General features: G+C 43.4%; 1 protein-coding gene across 2 annotated transcripts in view; it reads left to right on the plus strand.

Annotated features, from left to right (window-relative positions):
* The window catches only part of TMCC2 (transmembrane and coiled-coil domain family 2), a 66,149-nt gene that overhangs the window by 36,455 nt on the left and 5,539 nt on the right, over nucleotides 1–24,155 (plus strand). Inside the window, exons 1-2 of one of the 2 annotated variants that reach the window (XM_007481252.3) lie at nucleotides 5,389–5,731; nucleotides 21,936–22,870. In XM_007481252.3, coding sequence (XP_007481314.2) covers nucleotides 5,717–5,731; nucleotides 21,936–22,870 — 950 coding nt within the window. In that variant the 5' untranslated portion in view covers nucleotides 5,389–5,716. Of the gene's footprint in view, nucleotides 1–5,388; nucleotides 5,732–21,935; nucleotides 22,871–24,155 lie in introns of those variants that run through there. The other variant, XM_001365156.4, reaches the window with a different exon arrangement.

Genomic DNA, 24,155 nt, shown 5'->3' on the forward strand with positions numbered 1-24,155 from the left:
AACCCCTGACTCTTTCAGGAACAAGAGGTTCTATCATCTTGTGTTTTAGATCTTTCTCTGGGTCTGAAAGAAAAATAATAGCTAACCTTTCTATATCACTTTATTTTTTCCCAATTACATTTAGAAACAATTTTTAACATTCGTTTTCTGACATTCTGTGATCTAAATTCTCTCTCCTTTCCTCCCCTCCTCCCTGAGTCAGTGAGTAATCTGATTCTGCATCCCTTTTTTTTAAGCCCTTACCTTCTGTCTTAGAATCAATACTGTGTTCCATGGCAGAAGAATGGTCAAGACTGGGCAATAGTTAAGTGACTTGCCCAGGGACACATAGCTAGAAAGTATCTGAAGTCAAATTTGAACCCAGGACCTCCTGTTTCTAGGTCTGGCTCTCAATCTACTGAGCCACCCAGCTGCTCCCTAATTCTATATTGCTTTAAAGCTGACCCTGGGCAACTCATTTAACTCTTGTTTGCCTCAGTTTCCTCATCTATAAAATGATCTGGAGAAGGCAGTGACAAATCTCTCTAATATCTTTGCCCAAATGGGGTCACAACTGAAAAACAACTGAACAACAGTTGAAACAACCTTGTGAAGTAGGCTCTATTAATATCCCCATCACAGATGAGGAAACAATTTCAGAGAAGTTAAATGACTTTCCACTGGTCACATAGCTAGTAAGCATCATTTGGTAGAGGGAATTAGGTCTCGTTTTCTTCTGATTCCCCTTTTTTTGTTACCCCCAGGGCAGAACTTTTTTTGTCACCCCCATAAGAGAACAGAGCAGCAGAGGGAAGTATAAGCCAGAGATGCTGTTATGTCTCCTGCTAGCCTGTCTGCCACCCATTACCCGATCTTTTCCTGACCTTTTAACAGATGCTGATTTCTTTCTCCCACCTGCTGCTGGGTAAATGTGCTGAGCAAAAAGTTCTCCCTGGGGTAGAACTGAGACTTCCTAACAGGAGTGATTGCAGGATCCTAGGGGATGCTGGAAAAAGTTCCCAGGACATTTGACTGACATGCTGAAGGGTACACTGATGCTTAGGAATCCTAATGATCCTTAAAATATGTCCTTGGCATAGTGAGTAATGTCTCTGGCTACAGAGATTCCCTGGGCTTAGCTCACTCCGCCCTTCCATCATTTTCCAAAGCTGTTGTCTCCTTTCACATATGAAAAAAAGGTTAAAGGTAGAAATTTTATAGGGCCTGAAAAAAAGCAGATGTATGTGCCAGGGGGAGGTGTTAATGGTCTTTTATACTTAAAGGGGTTAATATCCCAGAATAGAGTCTCACATTGCTCTCCACTGGCCCTGATGAAATAAAATAAAAGGAAAGGAAAGGAAAGGAAATGCGTTGACTTCTATTATATCCAGAGAGACTGCTCCCCTCTGACTTACCTCTTAATTAGGAAACTAGGGAGTGCAGTGGAGAGTTCACTGGAGCTAGAGTCAAAGAGACCCGAATTCAAATCCAGTCTCAGACACTTACTAGCTGTGTGACTCAGGGAAGACAGTTACTAGGGATGATCCTGGGCAATCTAGGACCATTAATCTCTGTCTACAGCAATTTTCTTAATTACTGTTGAGGAAATTTTACTAAATGGGGTTAATAACAGTACCTACCTCCCAGGGCTGTTGTAGATTGATTTGTAAAGGGCTTAGCCCAATGCCCAACTCAAAGTAGGTCCTTTGTTGTTGTTCAGTCGTTTTCAGTCATGATTGACTCTTTGTGTCTCCAGTTGGGGTTTTCTTGGCAAAGATACTGGCATAGTTTACCATTTCCTTCTCTACCTCATTTTACAGATGAGGAAACTGAGGCAAACAAGGTTAAGCAACTTGCCTATAGTCACACAGCTCGTAAGTATCAAAGGCCAAATTTGAACTCAGGAAGATGAGTCTTCCTGGCTCTAATCCTGGCACTCTAGCCCTTGAGCCACCTAGTAGTCCCTAGTATGTGCTTTATAAATGTTTATTTCCTTCTCTCCACCCCAAGTCCTCTTTGAAGACTACCTTGGACCCTGTTCTCAGCAATGATCATTTTTCCTTTGACCTTCACATATCATTTAAAAAAATACCAATCAAATATATTTTCATGTTATTCTGTTATCATAGTCATCTGCATATTTTTCTTTTACTTCTTTTTTTTTTAAATAAAAACCCTTACCTTCCATCTTGGAGTCAATACTGTGTATTGGCTCCAAGGCAGAAGAGTGGTAAGGGCTAGGCAATGGGGGTCAAGTGACTTGCCCAGGGTCACACAGCTAGGAAGTGGCTGAGGCCATTTTCTTTTACTTCTGCTAGACTCCAAGAGTCCAACCATCCCTTACTTTATTTAAACTTTGTCACATCTAGCACTGAGTACAGTGCTCTCCATAAAGCACTTAATAAATTAATTGAATTAAACCTATGGCATGTCAAGGAAACATTTCTTAACATGTATGCAGGAGGATCAAAATTAGAGCCGGTGTCTTCTTGGAAGTATTTAAGTGAGGGGTTCTTCCTAACCCAGGACTCCAACCTTGGGAGTCCAGATGGAGAGTTCAAGGGGTCTCTGAATTTGGATGGGAAAAAATTCCATCTTTATTGTAATATAATTGGTTTTCCTGATCATATTATGTATTTATTTTACACATTTAAAGACATTACCCTAGCACAGTGGATAGAGGACACCTGAAGTTGAGAGGACCTGGTTTTAAATTTGATCTAGACACTTCTTAATTGTGTAACCCTGGCCAAGTCATTTAACCAAGTTTGCTAGCCCTTGCCACTCTTCTGTTTTAGAATTGATACTAAGATAGAAGGTATGTGCTTTTAAAAAATTGCTCTGAGCAAATGTTTTCATTGATTATTTGTTTTCATTGAAATTTTCTTTTCTTTCATTTATATCTCTAGTACAGATTAGCATAGATAAAGTATAGCAATAAGAATAGGATAAGATTAAGACTATTTTTAGAAGACATAATAATGTTAGATTTAGCTTTAGAATTACATAGAATAGTGAGCATATGGAGGAAATTGTAAGGATGATATTAGAAAATAAGTATTGTTTTAGTAGTTTAGGGATAAGAAGTAAAGTGGCTGCTTGAAAAAAGAACTGGAGTTTGAAGCAGAGCTGAGAGAGCAAGTTAATTTCAACCGGTGACAGTTATAACCGGTTTTCTATGTCAATTACTCTCTCTGGCAGTTGGCAGAGACACTCTCAGAGACTCTCTCAGGTCTGGAGGAGGGAACATCTTTGCCTCTCTCTCTGAGGGAAAGATCTGAAGGACTCAGTGTTTTCCTTTCCCAACTTGGGAAACACTATTGAATATCTATGCGGTTTTTATAGATTGTTTACTGAGAAGACCAAAGAAAAACCTGGTCTTTGGTTTAACAGACTCAGAGTCCTAATTGGATTCTTGTTGAGACTCAACCAGCTTGCCTTTACTATTTTATAATTTGAAGGCGAAGTTAAGATTTATAAGGATATTAGCGGTAGTTTTATTTAGATAGTATAAATTTGTGTTAGTCAGATCAGGGAGGATTAGTGTAGCCTGTGAAACACAGGAGAAGCAGTTCCTTGCAGAACCTGGGAGTTTATTTGGGTGGAGTTAGAATCCCTTAGAATTAGAAACCCTTTATTTATCCTTATATATTTCAATAAACATTTTATGTTTATAATAAGAGTCTCTTTAGCATCCTTGTGCCTGGCACTGAAGGGAAGTTCACATTTGAACTTCACTTCCTCACTGAGAATACTTTTGATTACCTCTATCAAAAGTATCCAAACACTTTGAACCTGATTGGCAAGTTAAACAGTTTTGAAAAGTTCTGAATTTATATTGAACCGTTTTTCCATCTAAATATTTTATTTTTAGAACTCACCAATTTTATTTTTACAATGTTCACCTAATTTTCTTATGATTTCCCTCTTTATATTTAAGTCATTTACTCACTCTGAATTAATCTTGGTATAGGATATAAGATGTTGATCTAAACCTAATTTCTCCCATACTATTTTCTAATTCTCCCAGCAGTTTTTGTCAAATAGTGGGTTCTTGTCCCAAAAGCTGGGATCTTTGGGTTTATTAAACACTATCTTGCTACTGTCATCAAAAAAAAAAATTGCTCTGAGAAGGAATCCACAGACTTCACCTAATTGCTAAAGGGATCCATGACACCAAAATGGTTAAAAGCCTGTGCATTAGATGACCCCTAAGGTCTCTTTTATCCATGAGATTATGGTCCCGGCACATAGTAGGTCCTGAATAAGGATTGACATCTTAGATTGCCCTCTGACATTTCTTCTGTCTTTATCTTTACTGGTATTAATGTCTTGTGTTATTTTTTTTCTCTGTCTTTTTCTTTCTAATTCAGCTGTGAAGAGAGGGACCATGGGTTATGCTTCTGTAATTCCCATAACATCCTAGTTTAAGGCATGGCACTTAGTCAGTGCTCAGTAAGGATGGGTTGATAAACCAATTGATTTGTCACTCTTAACTGTTTACATATAAAAATCTGCCTTATAGATGAATTTGTAGCTTACATCTAACCTACCCTTTTTTATGTCATCAGTTTCTTGGGTAGTTTGGTAAAGCATATGAACCCTTTCTCAGAATCCTATTTTAAATGCAAAAGTAAAATATATATCATTACAAAAGAAACTAGTTATATTGAAATATACATTTAATTCCCCCACATCTAGTGTCATGAAATCCATCTGTGGCCTCCAGATTAAGACCTCTGGATCTAAAATCTGAGGAGTGTTCTGGGTTCTTGGCCCTCTTCCATCCCTTAGACCCCACCCCTAAATTCTAGCCTTCCATTCTTCCATATAAACTTAGGGTATATCATCTCTCTTTTTTTTTTTAACCTGTACTTTTTGTCTTAGTAATAACTTGTAAGAGGGGGCAGCTGGGTAGCTCAGTGGATTGAGAACCAGCCCTAGAAATGGGACATCCTAGGTTCAAATCTGGCCTCAGACACTTCCCAGCTGTGTGACCCTGGGCAAGTCACTTGACCCCCATTGCCTAGCTCTTACTACTCTTCTGCCTTGGAGCCAATACACAGTATTGACTCCAAGATGGAAGGTAAAAGTTTAAAAAAAAATAATAACTTGTAAGAAAGAGGGGCAAGGGTTAGTCAATCAGGGTTAAGTCACTTGGCCAGAGTCACACAGCTAGGAATTATCTGAGGCCAAATTTGAACCCACATCCTCATGATTTCAGACTGGTGCTCTATCTATCCCCTCAGCCTCCCAGCTGTCCCATATGAAGTCACTTTCACCCAGCTTCCTGACCTCAGAAAGTCCCAGTCATCATCAATGACAAATATTTATTAGGTTTTTATAGAGCTCATGACTCATAGATCCAGGTCGTCATGGGTACAGGGTGATACCCCCACCCTATGTTTTTGGCAGCAGGGAACCCCAAGATACCAACCAGCAGCTCTTATCTCCCTGCTCCAACTTGAGCTGCCGGATACCGACGGTTGGCTTAATCTTGCTGACGCTCTGTATTTAAGGGCCGAGTATCTGGCTGCGTCCCCAAGTACGGAACCAGATGACCAGCGTGCAAGCCCTGTGGATCTTGTGGGAAGCTCATTAGAGAGGCCTGGAAACCCCAGCCTGCCAACCCCGCTTCTTTCTTCCCGTGGCGGCTGGCTTCTCCTAGTTCTGTGGACACCCGGCCCCCTCTACTGGCTACTTGGAGTTTCTTCTAAAGCCGATTGGAAACATCCCCATGAAGTCCCGAGAGGTAGAGAAAGCTGTACCCTGACCTTCCTCCTTTCTTCTCTGTAGCTGCTTTGGGGGACAAGAACCAGTTAGTGCAGAACAGGGAACACTGATTTCTTGAGAGAGGGGGGAAGTGAGGCAGTGATTTCAGCCTCAGCCTCGGAAGGACTGGGTGTCAGAACACCGGACTGGGTTCTAGGTCCCACCGGGCTACTTTACCGATTAGGTGACTTTGGGCAAATTTCTTGGCCTCTCTGGGCCTTGGTTTCCCCATTTGTAAGAGGAGGGAGCTGGTCTACATGCTCTCTGAGTCACCTTTCAGCTCTGACATCCTAGTTAAGGGAAATCTTGGGGTCACAGGAGTCTGGGCAGACTAGTTAAAGGAGAGGGGTCTAAGGAGATTGGCTAGTCTGGGTGGTCTGTTGTCTTCCAGAGGTCTGGATTTTAGTAGGAGACTTTAGGATCATTCAGATTTGCTAGGCTTAGTTTGAAGTCACTTAATCGCTTTGTGCCTCAGTTTCCTCATCTAGAAAATGTAGGGGTTAGACTAGAAATCTTTTCTTCCAGCTTTAAAACCTGTGATTCCAAGACCATCCTCCGGCTCCTAAACATAATACAAAAGACATTTATTAAGCATCTAGTATATGCAAAATACTGTGCTCAGCTTCAGAGAGATCAAGTTTGGATAAGAGGTAATCCCCAACATCATAGAGCTTGTAGTCGAGTCAGGAGGATAAGATAGATAGAAAGTGGGGTCAGGAAGAAGATATGAATTCAAATCCTGCCTCTGACACTTGCCATCCGTAGGAACCCGCACATTACAATTCCTCAGTGTTCCAGGCAATTCTCCAAGGATATATAGCTTGAAAGGGGGGTGCTGGCCTGCCTTAACTGAGGGAATTTCTCCCCTTGGAGTTCTCTATACCAATGAAATCACAAATATGATCCCCAAAGATACTCCAACAGGTATTTATAACAGACGAGATAATGGAATGTGTGAGTTAACAAAAGGGGGGGATGGAGTGGAGGTGGTGAGAAGAAAGTTCTTCCTCTGGGCAGAAGAAAAGGCTTCCTTTAGGAAGTGGCATTTGAGTTAAGTGTTAAAAGGTGGGTAGGAATTCAGCAGGTAAAAGAGGGAGGGCAGATACCCTTCCCAGACACAAGGAATGGCCAGAAGAAAAAAAAATAACAGACTGGAAAATGGAATGTGTTGGAGGCTGAGGGGAGAGGGAGAATAATTCAGGGGAGCTAGAGCAGTGCTTGGAGGAAAATAATGTGAGATAAGGCTGGCAAGGTAAGAGGTACTCTTATTTTTGTATTTAAGAAAAAAAATGTTAAAATCTTGGAATCAATACTGTGTATTGGTTCCAAGGCAGAAGAGTGGTAAGGGCTAGGCAATGGGGATTAAATGACTTGCCCAGGGTCACACAGCTTGGAAGTGCTTAAGATAGCCAGATCTGTACTGGTGGGTAAAAAAAGATGTCTGACAGCAGTACCAAGGACAGATTGGAGCTGACAGAGGATGAGAATAAGAATAATTCTGACAAGATTACTTCAGTCATCTAGGCCAGCATTTCTTGAACTTTTTGTTCTTAGGAATTATTTATTCTCTTAAAAATTATTGAGGACTAACCAAAGAATTTTTATATGACTTATCTCCTTCAACAGTTATCATTTTGAAAATCAGAATGTGTTAGCATTATTATAAAAAATAGTTTTTTATATTGTAGACCCTCTGACAGGGTCTTGGGGATACCTAGGATTCCCCCTCCCTCCTCTCTCTTCTCTCTCTCTCTCTCTCTCTCCTCTCTCTCTCTCTCTCTCTCTCTCTCTCTCTCTCTCTCTCTCTCTCTCTCTCTCTCTCTCTCTCTCTCTCTCTCTCTCTCTCCCCATCTCTCTTTCTCCCCCTCTCTCCCTCTCCCTCTTCCTCTCCCTCTCCTCTCCCTCCCCCCTCTCCCTATTTCCCTCTCTCTCTCCCTCTTCTGGTCCAGGTAGTAAGGACCTGCCTTAAAGTGATGGCAGTGGGAATACAGAAGGTATGTGTGTAGGGTGGAATGGATGTAAGAGATATTAACTGTGGGAAGCCCTTAAAGTTCTGAGGCCAGGTAGAAAGAGCCCTGGTTGTTTAGTCAGAGGACATGAATGCAAATCTAACCTCTGATGCTCACTACCTGTATGACCCTGGGGAAGTTGTAAACCTCCTGGGACCTCAGTTTCCTCATTTATAAAGTGAAAGACTTGTATTAGAGCAAAGGTTTTTAATTCAGGATCTATTGGCTTGTTTTTAAAAAATATTTTGATAATTTCATTTCAGTGTAATTTGTTTCCTCTGTCTGTATTTCATTTTATGCATTTAAAAATATTCTGAAAAGGGGACCCTAGGCCCCACCAATCTGCCAGAGAGGTGCATGGCTGGGAGAGAGAATCATGCCTGGGAGTGGTGCCTATTCCCGTGTCCAAGGCAATAGCTTTACTGCACCCACCTGAGTCAGGAATGGCTTGTTGTCCTATCTATTCATCCCCATGCTGGCTGAGTTCCTAGTCCAACTAGCTGGGCTTAGAGATTGGGACAGCCCTACCAGGAGAACCCCCACCAAAGAGCTAGGTCCAATTCCCAATGATCCCTCCCTGGTGACCTGCCAGAAGGCTGCCAGATGGGAATGCACAGTACCACCAGTACTGGGTGAGGGGGTGGGGAGGGATGGGAAGGCTTTCAGAGCAATCCGTCCCTAATCCCCCAGGGCTGGGACTCAGATGAGACAACCACGGGACATATCAGACGCCCTGCTGTGCCTGCTCGCGGGTCCTGTCTTCCCAAGGCAAGGCTGGCGCTTCCCCGAGACATTGATATCCTGAGCCTGACCCAGCTCGCAGAGAGCTGGGGGGTCAGAGAGCCTGGGAGCCCATCACCAGCACGGTTTTTGGAGATGGTACATGGGCAGGTGAGGCTTTCTGTAGGTTGAGCCCACATAGATGGGGACGTGGGTTGGGATTTGTGGGGAGAAGGCGCTGAATATTGTCTCTGCAGGCTGATCCACCCTGGCTATGGGTGTAAGTGGTGGGGCAGGATGGTTCCCAGAAAAGACAGGAGCAAGATATGGGAGAGAGGGAGTCACTCATTTTGGATCCCAGTGTTCAGGAGGAGACGCTCAGCGATAGCTCCATCTCTTCTCCTTCCCCCTGGAGATCATGGAAAAAACAAAGGTGTTTGACCTCTCCGGACATTTTCTGGATGTGAGAACTTGGGAGCTCCAGATGGCTCAGTAGAGAACTAGAAACTTAAACAGAGAGGGCTAGATAGACAATAGAGCCTAAAAGGAGATCTGGAAAGAGGTAGTAAAGGAGTAGAAGGGAAAATGGATAAGAGCCATGACTTAAAGGAAATGTGAGGGTAAACTACAATCTGGCACTGGGGGTGATACGTGTGGGTGGGAGTAGTTATTTGGTACACATGATAGGTACTTTATAAATGTTTATTGACTATCTCAAAATGTGAAAATGATCAGATTCTCATGGTGAGAGATGAGGTTCTGTCAAATATAGGGTGGTTCCTTGCTTGGATTATGGTAGGGGGGACTTGGGGAAAGGGCTAGGTAATCCCCCCTGGGGTAATCTCTTTCCCCCGTGAGACTGTGTGGCTAACAAAAATTAAAAAAAATAAAACCATTCGTTTAATATATCCAGTCTGTCTTAGGCTGAAAAATGAACTGGAAAGAGTTGTAGATACAGTAGTGAATGATTATTGTTGTTGTTCAATCATTTTAGTCATGTCCAACTCTTTGCGACCCCATTTGGGGTTTTCTTGGCAAAGATAATGGAGTGGTTTGCCAGTTCTTTCTCCTGCTCATTTTACAGATGAGGAAACTGAGGCAGACAAGGCAAAGTAACTTGTCCAGGGTCACACAGCTAGCAAATGTCCCAAGTCAGATTTGAACTCTGAAAGATGAGACTTCCTGACTCTAGACCTGACTCTAACCTCCATGTCATCTGGCTGCTTGAATGATCATAATAATGTTTATCTGAGAAATACTGTTAGGTAGATGGGGACTGGAAATGTGATTCCCTTGGGGAAGGTGATGTGTTTATCCCTTATTGGAAGGCTGGATAAAGTTTATAATCAATCATTCAAAGCATTTATTAAGCACCTACCATGTGCCAGGCACTACACTAAGCACTGAAGATACAAAGAAAGACAAAAGACAGTCTCTGCTGTCAAGGAGCTCGTGGCTCATAACTTGATGCTTTTAAGGATAAGGGAATGGAGAATTTAAGAGTCCCACGATGGGCTAATAGAGAGCGGTGGGGGCATTTCAGGACAGCTGAACAGAGCTCTGTTCAGAAGAGAGATTAGTTCAGCAAATTCCTGGGGAGGGGGGAGTGAAATCCACAGGACAGCAGCTGAATTGGGGTTCAGGTGACCATCAAGAGAGCAGATTCTTTTTGAAGCTGACGACTGGACGCTAAGCTCAGATCTGAAAGGGCCTTACTCTTTCTTGAACCAAGAGAATGGAGAGGAGGAATTCTGGCCATGACCTAGAATTAGTAAGAAATTACAGAAGACCCTCAGCATCTGGGGGAGTCCATGGAAAGAAGGGTGGAACAGGAAGTGCCCAGAAAAGACTAATTCATGCTTGAAACCTGGGCCAAACCCCTAATGATATTTTTATACAGAGTAGATACTGAATAATTTCATTTGCTGCCTTGCCTGTGATTTGGTTTGTGCCTTTTGGTTCTTATTCACCTAAACCGAAATAAACATAACAATGTTAATTCACACTTGTGGCAAGTTCTAAAATTTCTCTGTACTTAGCCAACCCCCTTGTGTATGCATTAGGTGCAATGGTGAGGAGGGCCAGGGCCAGATAAACGAAAGGGGAAAAGGCTCTGAATCTATGGGGAGGCCATTCTCATTTTCTATCTGTGACCAAAGGCTTAGGGATACTTGGAGTTGCCTGGTGAAGCTCCTAACTTTGAGGCCCAGATTTTGGAGGAGAAATGTTGGGGGTCAGTAATGGGAAAGATACGTTGGACTCAAGATGCAGAATAAAGCGTACATTTTTGGGCACAGCCTTTGCAGGAATTAATTTTGCTTGGCCATGCATATTTGTTAGCAAGGCTTTGTTTTTCTATACCTCACCCTCCTCCCTGCCAATTCTCCCTCCCCAACCCAGTATAGGAGGGTGGGAGGACAGCAAGAAAAGAAATAAAAAGGTCATTGTGCAATCTTTTTTTTTTTTTTAATGCAAAGAATAGAAGGATGTCCAAAAAGGAAGCACAGATAAGCAGGACAGCTTTGAAAGCTTTTGATTGAAATGATTTACTTTAAGAAGATAAGCAAGCTATGTATGCATCATAGAGACACAGAGTTCCAAGTACAGAACTTTTTCTGTTCTGTGTATATGGATTTCCATTTTATTTAGTGTTAAGTTCAGAATAAAAATAAAATTTCAAAAAGAAAACTCTCTAGGGCTCTCGTCAGCCAGCAGCAAGCCTTCTCTTTGGGAGCTCCTTTCATGTGACATTATGGTGTAGGGAGGTACTATTCTGCATTTAAGCCTGTCTAAACAGTTGATTCCCAGACTGGAGAAGAAAAGCTTCTTACATTTCTAGGGCAATACCCCGCTAGCTAGGTGGATCAGTGCCTCTCCTCCAACCCCAGCCATCTGCAGTCAAGGCTCTGGGAGCACTTTGAGTCAGGACTTCAGAAGCATCTGGCAGTGGGTGTCCCCACTGGGAGGGAGATGGGTCTGTTCTTCCTCCATCAATGAGGACAGGCCAGAAGGAGGCTGGGAGCCTGGGCCCTCTCCTGACTTTCAGGCCCAGCCACATGAACAAAAAAATCATTTGGTACTGGAATTAATAACAGACCACCTCCCCACTTCCCTGCCAGTTGTTTAGATGGGGCCATCAATTGGGGATTATTAAGGAATGAATGATTTCAGTCCTTGGTATGATGGGGAAAGAACCAGATTTGGAGTCTGTAGGTGTGGAATTGGGTCCTTGCACCAGGTCTTTTACTAGCTGTGTGACTAATCCAAGCCTCAGTTTCCCCATCTGTAAAATGGGGAAACATCTTCACATTCCCTCTCAAATAGGATTATTGTGAACAAATGTTAAAACTATATAATCATGAATGGCTATTGTGACTCGTTTTGCTAACCTTATTCTCTGATGAAAAAAGGAATGATGGGAAAATAACCATCTTCAAAGTGCTTTCACATTATCGCAAAAAATCTTCATGTAATCCTGTGAGGGAGGCAGGGGAGTTTTTATTCCCATTTTAGAGAAGAGGAAACAGTCTTGTAGCTATTGTGATTTTCCCAAGGCCACATAGCTAGTAATCATTGGGCGATCACAGAGCATCAGTCTGACAAAGTTTATGGACTCTTTCTCAAAACTGTGTATTTAAATGCATAAAATGTAGTTCATAGGAGTAAGGAGGAAACCAATAATCCTGGAATATAGTTGTCTAAAATTTTTTTACAAAACAAGTTCACAGACTCCAAGCTAAGCGATAATGATAATAATGTCGTTTTTGAGTCATTTCAGATGTGTCCCAGTCTTTGTGACCTAATTTTGGCATTTTCTTGGCAAAGAATGGTTTGCCATTTCCTTCTCCAGCTCATTTCATAGATGAGGAATTGAGGTGAACATGGTCAAGTGACTTGTCCAGGGACACATAGCTAGTAAGGTGTCACAAGCTGGATTTGGATTTATTCCAAGCCTAGGGCTCTAGCCACTGTACCACCATCTGCTGTACTGATGATCAATCATCTCCACTGAGAATTGGGAGCTATAATAATTAACATTTATAATAATTAACCTTAAGGTCTACAATGTTGCCACATCTGGTGGCTGTCACAACAACCCTGTGAGGTAGGTGTTCTCCCCATTTTACAGATGAAGAAACTGAAGCCGAGAAAGGTTATATGATTTGCCCATCTAGGAAATGTCTGAAGCAGGATTTGAACTCAAGTCACATCCTGATTCCAAGTCCAGCACCCTATCCTGGCTTCCCTTAGTGAGATCAGCTCAGTTATCATAAGGCTGGCAGTGGTAGGATGAGAACTTTTTTTTTTTTAACCAGGGTTAGCCCTGCCTGCCAGACCTCAGAGTCAGTAAAAGATGAACTGAGAAATTCCTCCTGAGCCGAATCTCCAGGGATACGTCCAGCTGGAGCCCTGGGCTTTGGAAGAAGCCTCTGGCATGGACCCTGTGTCTTTTCTGGCTCATCCCCAGCTCTCCAGGAACATCCTGGAGGCTCAGAGCAGAGTCCACAACAGACATCTTGCTCGGTAGTCCCAAACCTTGGGAGGTGCATGCAGGGTGATGGTACACAGGCAGAGCTACCTTTTTCCTGGGCTCAGTCTTGATAGAGTGAATCAGGAGAGGCCAGGAGAGCTCCACCAGGGCTTCTCTTCTTGGTCTTAGAGTTGCCTTTGATGGGAAGCTGTTGTTCAATTCCTGTTAAAAGTCAAGATGCTGTCTGCCCACCGCTTGGTACAGATGGTGCAGAGTCCTCTGTGCAATGTCATTGCAGGAATCCTGGATCTGGGTTCAAATCCCAAAACTGCTATTTACTGCCTGTGTGATCTGAAACTAATTACTTCCCCTTTCTGAGCTTGTTTCCTCATCTCTAAAATCAGGCAGAGCCAGCCTGGATGAGCTCTAAGATCCCTTGCTGTTTTAAGACCTGTTTTTTTTTTATAACCTTGCTTAGAGAAAAACCTGCCTTGGGGAAGCTGGGTAACACAGTGGATAGAAAGCCAGGTCTGGAGTGGGGAGGACAGGCTTCAAAGCTGACCTTTGCTGTGTGACCCTAAGCAAGTCACTTAACTCCATTTGCCTAGCCCTTGCCCTTCTGTTTTAGAATTGTTACTGAGAGAGTTTTGAAAAATAGTTCTCCTAGTTCTGTTCCCTTAACTCTGAATCAGTTCATATAAGCACAATGGGCATTTTAGTGTCTAGAGAGCAGGAAGAAGAATGGGGGGGGGTGCCTAGATGGCAGGGGCTGGAGGAGCATGTATGGACTTTGAAAGAGACCAGTACAGGGCTGAGTATGCAGGGCTGACTACTTCTAGCTGGCAGAGGGTCTCATCTGTTTTCTTAGTGCTCTTGGGAAGGGGACCCTGCTCTTGAGAGGAGCCAGGTGGTACAGGGGCTAGAATGCTGGGCTTAGACTCAGGAAGATCTAAGTTCAAATTCTGCCTTAGACACCTCCTACTAGTGTGAACCAGGACATATCATTTAACCTCTCTGATTTAGTTTTCTTATCTAAAAAATAGAGGGATTACACTAATATGCTGTTGGTGGAGCTGTGAACTGGTCTAACCATTCTGGAGAGCAATATGGAACCATGCCCAAAGGGCCATAAACTATGCATATTCTCTGACCCAGCAAACCACTACTGGCTCTGTATCCCAAAGATGTAATAAAAAAAGGGGAAAGGACCTACTTGTACAAAAATATTTTTTAGCAGCTCTTTTTGTAGTGGCAAAGAATTGGAAACTGATAGGGTGTCTAGCTGGGGAATGGCTGAACAAGCTATGATAAATGGTTGTAATGGAATACCATTGCACCATAAGAAATGACAAACAAGATGAGTTCCGAAAAACCTGGAAGGACTTATATGAATGGATGCAAAGTGAAGTGAGCAGAACCAGGAGAACAGTGTGTGCAGTAATAGAAATATTATATGATGATCAATTGTAAAGGACTAAACTATTATCAGCAAAACAAGATTTCCAGATGATCTCAAGGGACTCATGATAAAAAATGCTATCTTTAGCCAAAGAAGGAACTGATGGAACCTGAGTGCAGTTCAAAACATGCCATCTTTCGCTTTGTTTCCTTCATGAGTTTTTTATTGTCTGTGTGATATGGATCTTCTGTCACAGCATGGAAATGCGAAAGCATTGATATAACCTATATCTGACTATTTACCACCTCTGGGAGAGGGGAAGGAAGGGAGGGAGAGAATCAGAATCACCAAATGTCAGGAAACAATTCTGAAAAATCAATTCTATGTGTAATTGGAAAAAAAAAGGTAGATAAAAGGAAAAAAAGGAAAATAGATGGACTCCACGGTTTCCAAGTTTCTTTCCAGCACTAAATTAACTGGGTGTATGTCTCCATATAAAATCTGTGCTGGGCAGGGCACAGATCCCCTTAGAGAAGAGCATATAATAGAAGGTCTACCTCCCCTTGAGCCTCAGCTGGATTACCATCGATTTTGTTAACTTCAGGCAAACATTGATTAAATGCCTGCTATGTGCAAGGCTTATTACTGGAGCCTCTATGACTGGGCACCATTCAAAATATGCCCAGTAACTTAGTTCCTAACCTTTAAGGAGTCTGTTGGTCTTAATGGCACCATTAGCCTCTGCCCAGAAACCTGCTTCAGGTATCATGATTAGAGGAAGGAGCAGTGTTGGGAGATGCGACTTGTCAGACTTGTAAATCAGGATCCCTTGAAAGGATTATTTTCTCTCTAAATGGGGACTGTAAGGAGGAGTTTGGGGGTGATAAGTAAGTCCTCATAGTATAGAGAAAGGGAAATAAAGAGATGATCCTTAATCCAGATGGCTTTCCTCTGTCTGCAGCCAGACATTGGACTGTGGTACCCAGGAGGTTGGATCTCAGATCCTGCCTGGTTTAGCAGGTGGAAGTTGGCCAACAAGGGTCATTGGTTGCCCTGCTTCTCTCTGGGGCCTAATCATCATCACTTGTGTAATATTGCTTGGATTGGGCTGGGGAGGAGGTGGGGTTGAAGGAGAGAGGAGTGAGTGGTGATAAAGGGGAGCACAGAGACAATTCCAGATATGGGGGCTGACAGCTGGGTGCAGGCATTTGGTAGGATTTGTTTCCAAGATTCATGCAGAGAGCTGAGCTGCCTATCGGGTGCATGTGTGCTAATTGGAGGAGGTAGAGGAGGATGATTCTGCAAATGTGTGTGCCCAGGTGTCTGGGGTAATAGGGGAGATGGGAAAGCTCACTTTCCAAACCCTAATGATCATCTATAAAGCATCATAGGACCCTGGAAGCTCCTAGCCTTGAGCATGTATTAAGGATTTTAATTGGGAACTATTTGTTGCTCACATTTCATCTACCTCCTGAATGATCGAAGCTTTCATTCATTATTATTATTTAGCACTTTGCTCACAAAAGCTTTATTGAAGTAATTAGTATGAATAATATTATCTCCATTTTTCAGGTGAGGAGACTGAGGCATGGACAAGAAAAGTGACTTGTCCAAGATCATACAGCTAGTGAACAGTGTCAGATTTAGAATTCAATTCTCTTGATTCCCACCAATCTGTATACTTGGCTCCAGCCCCAACTAGTGACCTTTGTACCATATCACACTGGCTTTGGAGAAAGGAATCATCAAAATCTCCAACCATGCAGATTGTTTTTATTTCTTCTAGAGTTGTCTTTCTTGTGGAGACTCGTTCCCCTCCCCACCCCCCGACAGTATTTCATCTTTGCCAAATACTTGTCTTTCTCTTCTCACTGCCTCACTGGCTTATTTCGTCACCCTTTCCATCTGTCTCATTTCCCTTTCTTATTTTCTCAACTCTTGCTTTGTCTTGGAATGTGGAGCTCATTGCTTTCCCCTGCATCTTTCTTTGTTTCCCTCTAGATCCTCCTTTCCTTTCTCCCTTTGCCTTCTTTATTCTTTTCTTTTCTCCCTTTTCCCCCTTCTTCCTCTTTATCTCCATTTCCCTCTCTTTCCTTTCCATTTTCCATAATCCCTGGTTCCCTTTTCTTATTCCTTCTTTTCCTTCCTTCATCTCTCCATTTTTCCTTTATTTCTTTTCTTCCATTTCCCTCCCCCTTCCCTTCTCTATTCCCTACCCCCCACTCTTTCCCTTCTCATTCTTTTCTCCCTCTCCCTCCATCTCCCTGAGTCTGTGACTGAAAAGTTTAGAAACAATTGCCTAGTGCTGTCCTTAGCCCAGCCTCCCTCTCTCTTGCCCATCCTGGGAGAGGAGCTGTTGGCAGTGCTACAAGGCTCGCAGCTGAACACTGGCTTGTTCACATTCTCTTCGAGCCTAGCCAGGCACAGCCTGTGGTTCTTTGGACTCCCTCTGGCATGGAGGTAGGAGACCCTGAGCAGAGGGGTGGGCTTCTGGTTAGAATACAAGGAATCGTCTCCATTCTCTAGAATCCTAAAATGACCCCCTTTCTAGGTTCCAGCTTCTTGAGTTCAGATAATTGATGTGTCTCGAGGATTGAAGAGAGATTAATGTTAGGGTCTGTGGAAGCCTGGAACCCTTGAGCCCCAGGAATAACTTAGCCCCAGGTAAGGGAGCTAGGATCAGCTCTGCATCTCTGTTTTTAAAGCTTCCTTCCTCTTCCTTTCCCTGCTCGCCAGTGTGCTTGGTTTAGCAGTGACTAATGGAATTAGTGACATATTGCCTAAGAGCTCCTGATGGGCATGGGTGGAAGTGTGTGCACCTGGGTAGGGTTGAAGTGGATGGTGGGGGAGGATCCATCAACTTTGTGATTTAAAAAAAAATCTATCCCTTCTCCCCACCTCCTCACTGAAGGTACAGCTATCACCCCATATGCCTAGGCTATCAGGCTGGTTAGTGGATAGTGCTGAACTCGGAGCCAGGAAATTATTGTTGTTTAGTTGTTTTTGGTCATGTCTGACTCTTCATGACCTCTTTCGAGGTTTTTTTGGTTTTCGGTTTCCTTCTCTAGCTCATTTTACAGATAAGGAAACTGAGGCAAACAGGTTTAAGTGTCATGTCCAGGATCACACAGCTAATAAATGTCTGAGTCTGGATTTGAACTCCAGGAAGATGTCTTCATTTTTCCAGGCCTGGCACCTAACTGCCATAGAAATGAAGAAGACCAGAATTCAAATCCAAGGGGGCAGCTGGGTGGCTCAGTGGATTGAGAGCTAGGCTTAGAGATGGGAGGTCCTGGGTTCAAATCTGGCCTCAGACACTTCCTAGCTGTGGGACCCTGGGCAAGTCACTTAACCCCCATTGCCTAGCCTTTACCACTCTTCTGCCTTAGAACCAATACTCAGTATTGATTCTAAGACAGAAGGTAAGGATTTAAATTAAGAAAAGAAAAAGAATTCAAATCTTGCCTCAGACACTGTGATTGTGAGCAAGTTACTTAGCCTCTACTGCCTCAGTTTCCTGATCTGTAAAATGGGGATGATAATACTAGCACTCATCTCCCAGGGTTATTGTGAGCATCAAATATTGAGGTAACCTATGGAAAATGTTGTGCAAATCTTTAAAATGATATGATAATATTAGCTATTGTTGTTGTTACAAGAGGTTACCTTCTAAATAAGAGGCCCTCCCTTAAGCAGGGAAGAGAAGCTCAGCTCTCACTCTTCTTTGGAGAATGAGAGGGTTGAGCCAAAGACCTTCTGAGATGCCTTCCTGCTTTATCTTTGATCCTATTATAAGTACAATTCCTTGATTCCTTCCAGCAGGAGCTGGAAGGGTAGAAGGGAAAAGTGAAATAGAATGTCTTTATTTCTCCTTTTTTTCGTGCCAGATGTATAAAAGTAAGTTGAAGAGGCAATTCAAAGCTCATTCATTACACAGTACGATAGAATGCAAAGAATCCCAGCTCTTCCACTTATTAGCTGTATGACCTTGGACAAGTCACTGACTTCATCTTCCTCATCTTTGAAGTTGGGACTAGATGACTTTTAGGGGCTCTTCCAGCTTTTTCAGTCTTTGGTCCTCTAGTCTCGGGTAAGTAAGGGAGAACTGAAAAGTTTTTAGGAGCAAGGAAGGCCAGCAGATAGGGACCAAATTCAGAAGTCAAAGGCATCAGCCCACAATCATGGTCTTAGTTCCTGAGCCCTGGGGAATCATTTTTCTCTAATTCAGAGGGTTTTGTTGCTCCATTCATCTAGGGCCCCCCAGCCCACCCCATCCCCCCCTTCCAAGGCAGCTGTTCCTTCCTCTGCTTCCAGAGCACTTAGAATAGCAACTCAAGGAGAAGAATAAAATGCTGACTATGGCAGAGACAGCAATCATAGTGCTTGTACGAGTTCTTGGTCCCATTCTCTATGTCCACAATGAAGTCCTCCCCCAAGAGGAATAACTGCATGAGCAAGGGCTCTTTTGTGAATGGAGACCTCAAGGGCAGCAGCAGGATAGTGCTGGAGAGGAGAAGGGAGGATTTAGCTTTACTCCCTCTGAAAAGAATTGATTGCCTGAATCAGAATCCCTCCCATTGGCCATGGCAATGGTTTGGGCAGACTGCTCTCTTTCAGCCCCATCCTGGGGTCAGAGCCTAACCAGCAAGGGGTGCCAAGCCTTCCCCCTTTGGAAGGAAAGGGCCACACAGTAAGGCAGATCTGTGTCCAAAGGCCAGTCAACTAAACGTTTGTTAAGGGGCATCTAAGTGGCCCAGTGGACAGAGAACCTCGCCTAGGGATCGGAAGTCCTGGGTTTACCTGAGACTCTTCCTAGCTGTGTGACCCTCAGGAAGTCATTTAACCCCAAATGCCTAGCCCTTTTGCCCTGGGATCGATAGTGAGTAAAGATTCCAAGACAGAAGATAAGAGTTTTAAAAAATTAGTGGATGGAAGGAAACAAGTGTTTATGTGGTACTACTATGTGCCAGGCACCGGGCTAAGGACTTGATGAATATTATCTCCTTTGATCCCCACAACAACCCTAGGAAGTAGGTACTGTTATTGTTCCCATTTTGTAGATGAGGAAACTGAGGCAAATAGCAGTTAAAGTGATTTATCTCCAGTCATCAACTAGTAAATGTCAGAGGCAGGATTTGAATTCAGGTCTTCCAGATTCTAAGGCTACTGCTTTAATCCACTGTGTTCCCTATCTGACCCTAGAAAAGGAAAAGAGCTATTAATGAGAATAATAAGAGCTGACATTTCCATAGCACTGTGTATGGGTTTAATTGACCTAATTGGTTACCTTGTATTTCCCTTGGACACACACACACACACACACACACACACACACACACACACACACATCGTATCTGCTCATATGGGTACATGTTGTTTCCTAGAAAGAACATAAGCTCTTAAACACAGTGCCTGTCACACAGTAGCTATTTAGTAAATGCTTTTGTTCCATGGGTTTGTTGCATTTGTTGATGAGTTGAGACTCACAAAAGCCCTGTGAGATAGGGAGTGTCATTGGCATTAGCTCTATTTTATAGAGGTGAAGCCATTCATCCACCATCAAGTGGCAGAGCAGCAATTTGAACCCAGGTCCTTTCACTTCAAATGAAGTCACAAAGAAATTTTCTCTCTGAGGAGCAGAGACTGGGTATATGAGAATCTATTGTAGGAAGGAGAGTGAGAAAGAGCGAAGACCAAAAGAAATAACGTGAAAGAAAAGCCTTAGATTTGGGGTCTTGTTGGAGAAAATTAGTGACCCGTCCAAGGTGCAGCAGCAAGTTAATGGCAGATTCATCAAAGGCTAAGGGGATCCTGAGCTAGAAAAATAGATTGGTTTTCAGCCTTTGAGTCACTGAAGCCCTTTGTCTCAGGAGATCGTCAAAGCCAAGATGTCCAATAATTTTGCATCTTGGTGGAAATCAGGTCTGGTGGCTTCTGCATTTAATTGTTGTGAATCTATTTCCTGTCACAGGGTGTGAAGTGGGGCTTTTCTTAGCTTTCACCCCATTTTCTTGCTCACCTTACTCCCTCCCCCCAACACATAAAGAACCCAGCTGACATGGCAATATACGTAGGGTGTGCTGTGCGTAAAAATACCCAAGTTGAGCCATTTCCTTCTGCTTCCGTTGTTGCTTGTGATAAGATACCCCAGATCCTCCTAACGGGTGAACTAGGCATCCTGGTAGATTGGTACCATTGAAAGTCTCTGAGTTATTTTATTCTTTAGGGGGTTTTCTCCCCTTTCTTGAGCCCTTTTCTTTTTCTTTTTTTTCTCATTCTTTTTCCATCTGCCTATATTTTTCCCCCCTGACTCTGCCTTTTTCTTTGTTCTCTTTCCTTGTGGCTAAGTGACACTGTTGTTCTGTGTGAGACTCTGCTGTATCTGAGAAGGGAAGGGAGCAGTGTCTGTCATTTCCCCTCAATTTGGCTGCCTCTCTTGAGAAGCTGACTCCTTCAGGTCCTCAGAGCGGTCAGGAACCTCTCACCTTACTTATCCCACCTGGCCTGTGAGTCACTCCTTTCAGCTTTAGTTCTTGGGGGGTTCTGGCCAGCTGGCTGGGTATCTGTCTGAATTCTCCCCAGAATCTGGGGAAAGGGGAGGGTCTTGGATGCACCCACCACCATGAAACGGAAGATATTGGTGGCTTTCCATGAAAGCTGGAAGGTAACATCACCCACACCCCAGAATGCTTCAGGGGTCATAGACAGACCCACCAGCTGGGAACATGGTCGGGACAGCAGAAGGCTGAGTTCAGGGAGGGTGTGGCTTTTCTGTGGATATTGGAATGGAGGATTAGAATAAATTGGACATCATCTTTATAATTTTCCAACAAAGAACTGGACTTCATTAGAATCAATATTCTGGAGATAGAGAGTATTTGCTTGTGTTTCTCCAGAAGTTTCCAGTGCATATTTCTTTTTATTTTACAGGTGGGGATATCAAGGCACAAAGGGACCATGTGTAATTTATTTTACCTGATGATGGTTTTTGTTGCAATAATTTGGTTTTCCTTTTTTGTTATGTGGGATATGGGTTGGAGAGTGAGGAAAGAGAAAGAAAGAAGGGAGGGAGGGAGGAAAGAAGAAAGGGAAGGAGGAAGGGAGGGCTCTGTAAATAACCCACAGTGCTCTTTGTGTAAAGGCTGAGAATGCATTCTGTTGACTGGCAAGGGCAAGTATATGTACGTTGTAAAAATAAATTCTTTGTTATAAGGGATAGTTCTCTGGGAGAGGAGAGGAGAGGAGAGGAGAGAAGAGGAGAGGGAGAAGATTCCAGGGGGAAATTGTAAAAACAAAAAAATAGTAAAAATTTATTTTTGAAAAGCAAGCTGTACATAATAGAGATCTGCAGTTTTAGATACAATCCTCTTTTTCGATCTTATTATGCATATGGAAATGCCTATTTCATTTAGTGTTTGCTAAATTTAGAATAAAAATTAAAAGACAAAAACCCACAAAAGGACTGAGTAAGTGGAAGCTACCCAGCCTACTTAAGAAATAGAATCAAGAATATCTTATCAACCCCCCAGAGCATCTCCTCCCAACCTATTTCCCCAACCTCTCTCCTTTTTTCTCTCACCTCCAGGCAGACAAGAGTGACCTCGTTGCACTTCCCGGTGGCCCTGGCCATGGCGACTCAGATGGCCCCATCAGCCTGGATGTCCCTGAAGGGACCCCAGATCCCCACCGGACCAAGGCCGCCATTGAACACCTGCACCAGAAGATTCTCAAAATCACAGAGCAGATTAAGATTGAGCAGGAGGCCCGGGATGACAACGTGGCCGAGTACTTGAAGCTGGCCAACAATGCGGACAAGCAGCAGGTGTCACGTATCAAACAGGTGTTTGAGAAGAAGAACCAGAAGTCAGCCCAGACCATCGCCCAGCTGCACAAGAAGCTAGAGCATTACCACCGGAGACTGAAAGAGATTGAACAGAATGGGCCCTCTCGGCAGCCCAAAGATGTCCTGAGGGACATGCAGCAGGGGCTGAAGGACGTGGGTGCCAACATGCGGGCGGGCATCAGTGGCTTCGGGGGTGGTGTGGTAGAGGGCGTCAAGGGGAGCCTCTCAGGGCTCTCCCAGGTGACCCACACAGCCGTGGTGTCCAAGCCCCGGGAGTTCGCAAGCCTCATCCGTAATAAATTTGGCAGTGCGGACAATATCGCCCACCTGAAGGACCCGCTTGAGGATGGCCACCCAGAGGAGGCAGCCAGGGCTCTAAGTGGCAGTGCCACGCTGGTATCCAGTCCCAAGTATGGGAGTGACGACGAGTGTTCCAGTGCAAGTGCCAGCTCTGCCGGGGCAGGCAGTAACTCTGGGGCAGGGGCCGGTGGGGGACTAGGGAGCCCCAAGTCCAACACTCTGTATAGTCACCCCAACAACCTAGATACCCTTCTGGAAGAGCTGCGAGAGATCAAGGAGGGGCAATCACACCTGGAGGACTCCATGGAAGACTTGAAGACTCAGCTCCAGCGAGACTATACTTACATGACACAGTGCCTACAGGAGGAACGCTACAGGTAGGAGACTGCGACTGTTCCTGGTGTCCCTGAGCACCCACATTCTCTTTCTGCTCTCTGTCCCTTTTCATACTTATCTCTTAGGTCTGTCTTCTATGTGAGATGATACCTCTGAGTACAGAGTTCCCCTAGGAGATGAGAATGCAACAAGAGAGATTTGGGAAGGGCATGGAAGGCTAGAGTGGGGCGATCAGGAGTGGACTGGGTAAAGGTTTTCCTAAAAGGGTTGGGGCCACCTAAAGGCATAGGAGAGGATTTAGATGACCTTAGATGGGGGCGGGGGAGGGAAACATGGAAGAATATTCTAAATTAATTAAATAACTAAAATTTTTCAAATCCCAAAAAAATCAAATTAAAAGGATGACCTTAGATGATTTTACATGTATATATATATACATATATATATATGTGTATACATACATATCTACGTGTCTCTCTGTCTCTCTCTGTCTCTCTGTCTCTTTGTCTCTCTGTCTCTCTCTCTCTCTGTCTCTCTCTCTGTCTCTCTCTCTGTCTGTCTGTCTGTCTGTCTCTCTCTCTCTCTCTCTCTCTCTCTCTCTCTCTCTCTCTCTCTCTTTCTCCACATGCACACACACACATATTTATGGCAGCTAGACCACTTGTTGGATCCAGCATTGAACCTGGAAATTGAGGCAAATAGAAGTTTGAATAAGTAGCAAAGGCAGGATTGGAACACTGGCCTTCTTGACTCCTATGGCAGCTAGGTGGAAGGTCTGGAGTCAGGAAGACTCATCTTCCTGAGTTCAAATCCAACCTCAGACACTTACTAGCTATATGACCCCAGGCAAATCATGTAACCTCTGCTTGCCTTAATTCCTTGGAGAAGGAAATAGCAAGCCATTCCAGTATCTTCATTTAAAAATTTTTTTTTTAATTTTAAATTTTTAAAAGAAATTTATTTAATTTAATTAATTAATTTGGAATATTTTTCCATGGTTCCATGATTCATGTTCTTTCCCTCCCCTCCTCCCACCCTGAGCTGACAAACAATTGCACTGGGCTTTACATGTATCATTGTTCAGAATCCATTTTCATGTTATTGATATTTGCAATAGAGTGATCACTTAGAGTCTACATCCCCAATCATATCCCCACTGAATCATGTGATCAATCATATGGTTTTTCTTCTGTGTTTCTGCTCCCACAGTTCTTTCTCTGGATATGGGTAGTGTTCTTTCTCCTAAGTCCCTCAGAATTGTCCTTACTTCAGTATCTTAAAAAAACAAATAAGCAAACAAAAAAACCAACACTCTTTTTCTGTCTT

The sequence above is a fragment of the Monodelphis domestica genome, chromosome 2, assembly GCF_027887165.1.
Source record: "Monodelphis domestica isolate mMonDom1 chromosome 2, mMonDom1.pri, whole genome shotgun sequence".
NCBI classification, from domain to species: domain Eukaryota; kingdom Metazoa; phylum Chordata; class Mammalia; order Didelphimorphia; family Didelphidae; genus Monodelphis; species Monodelphis domestica.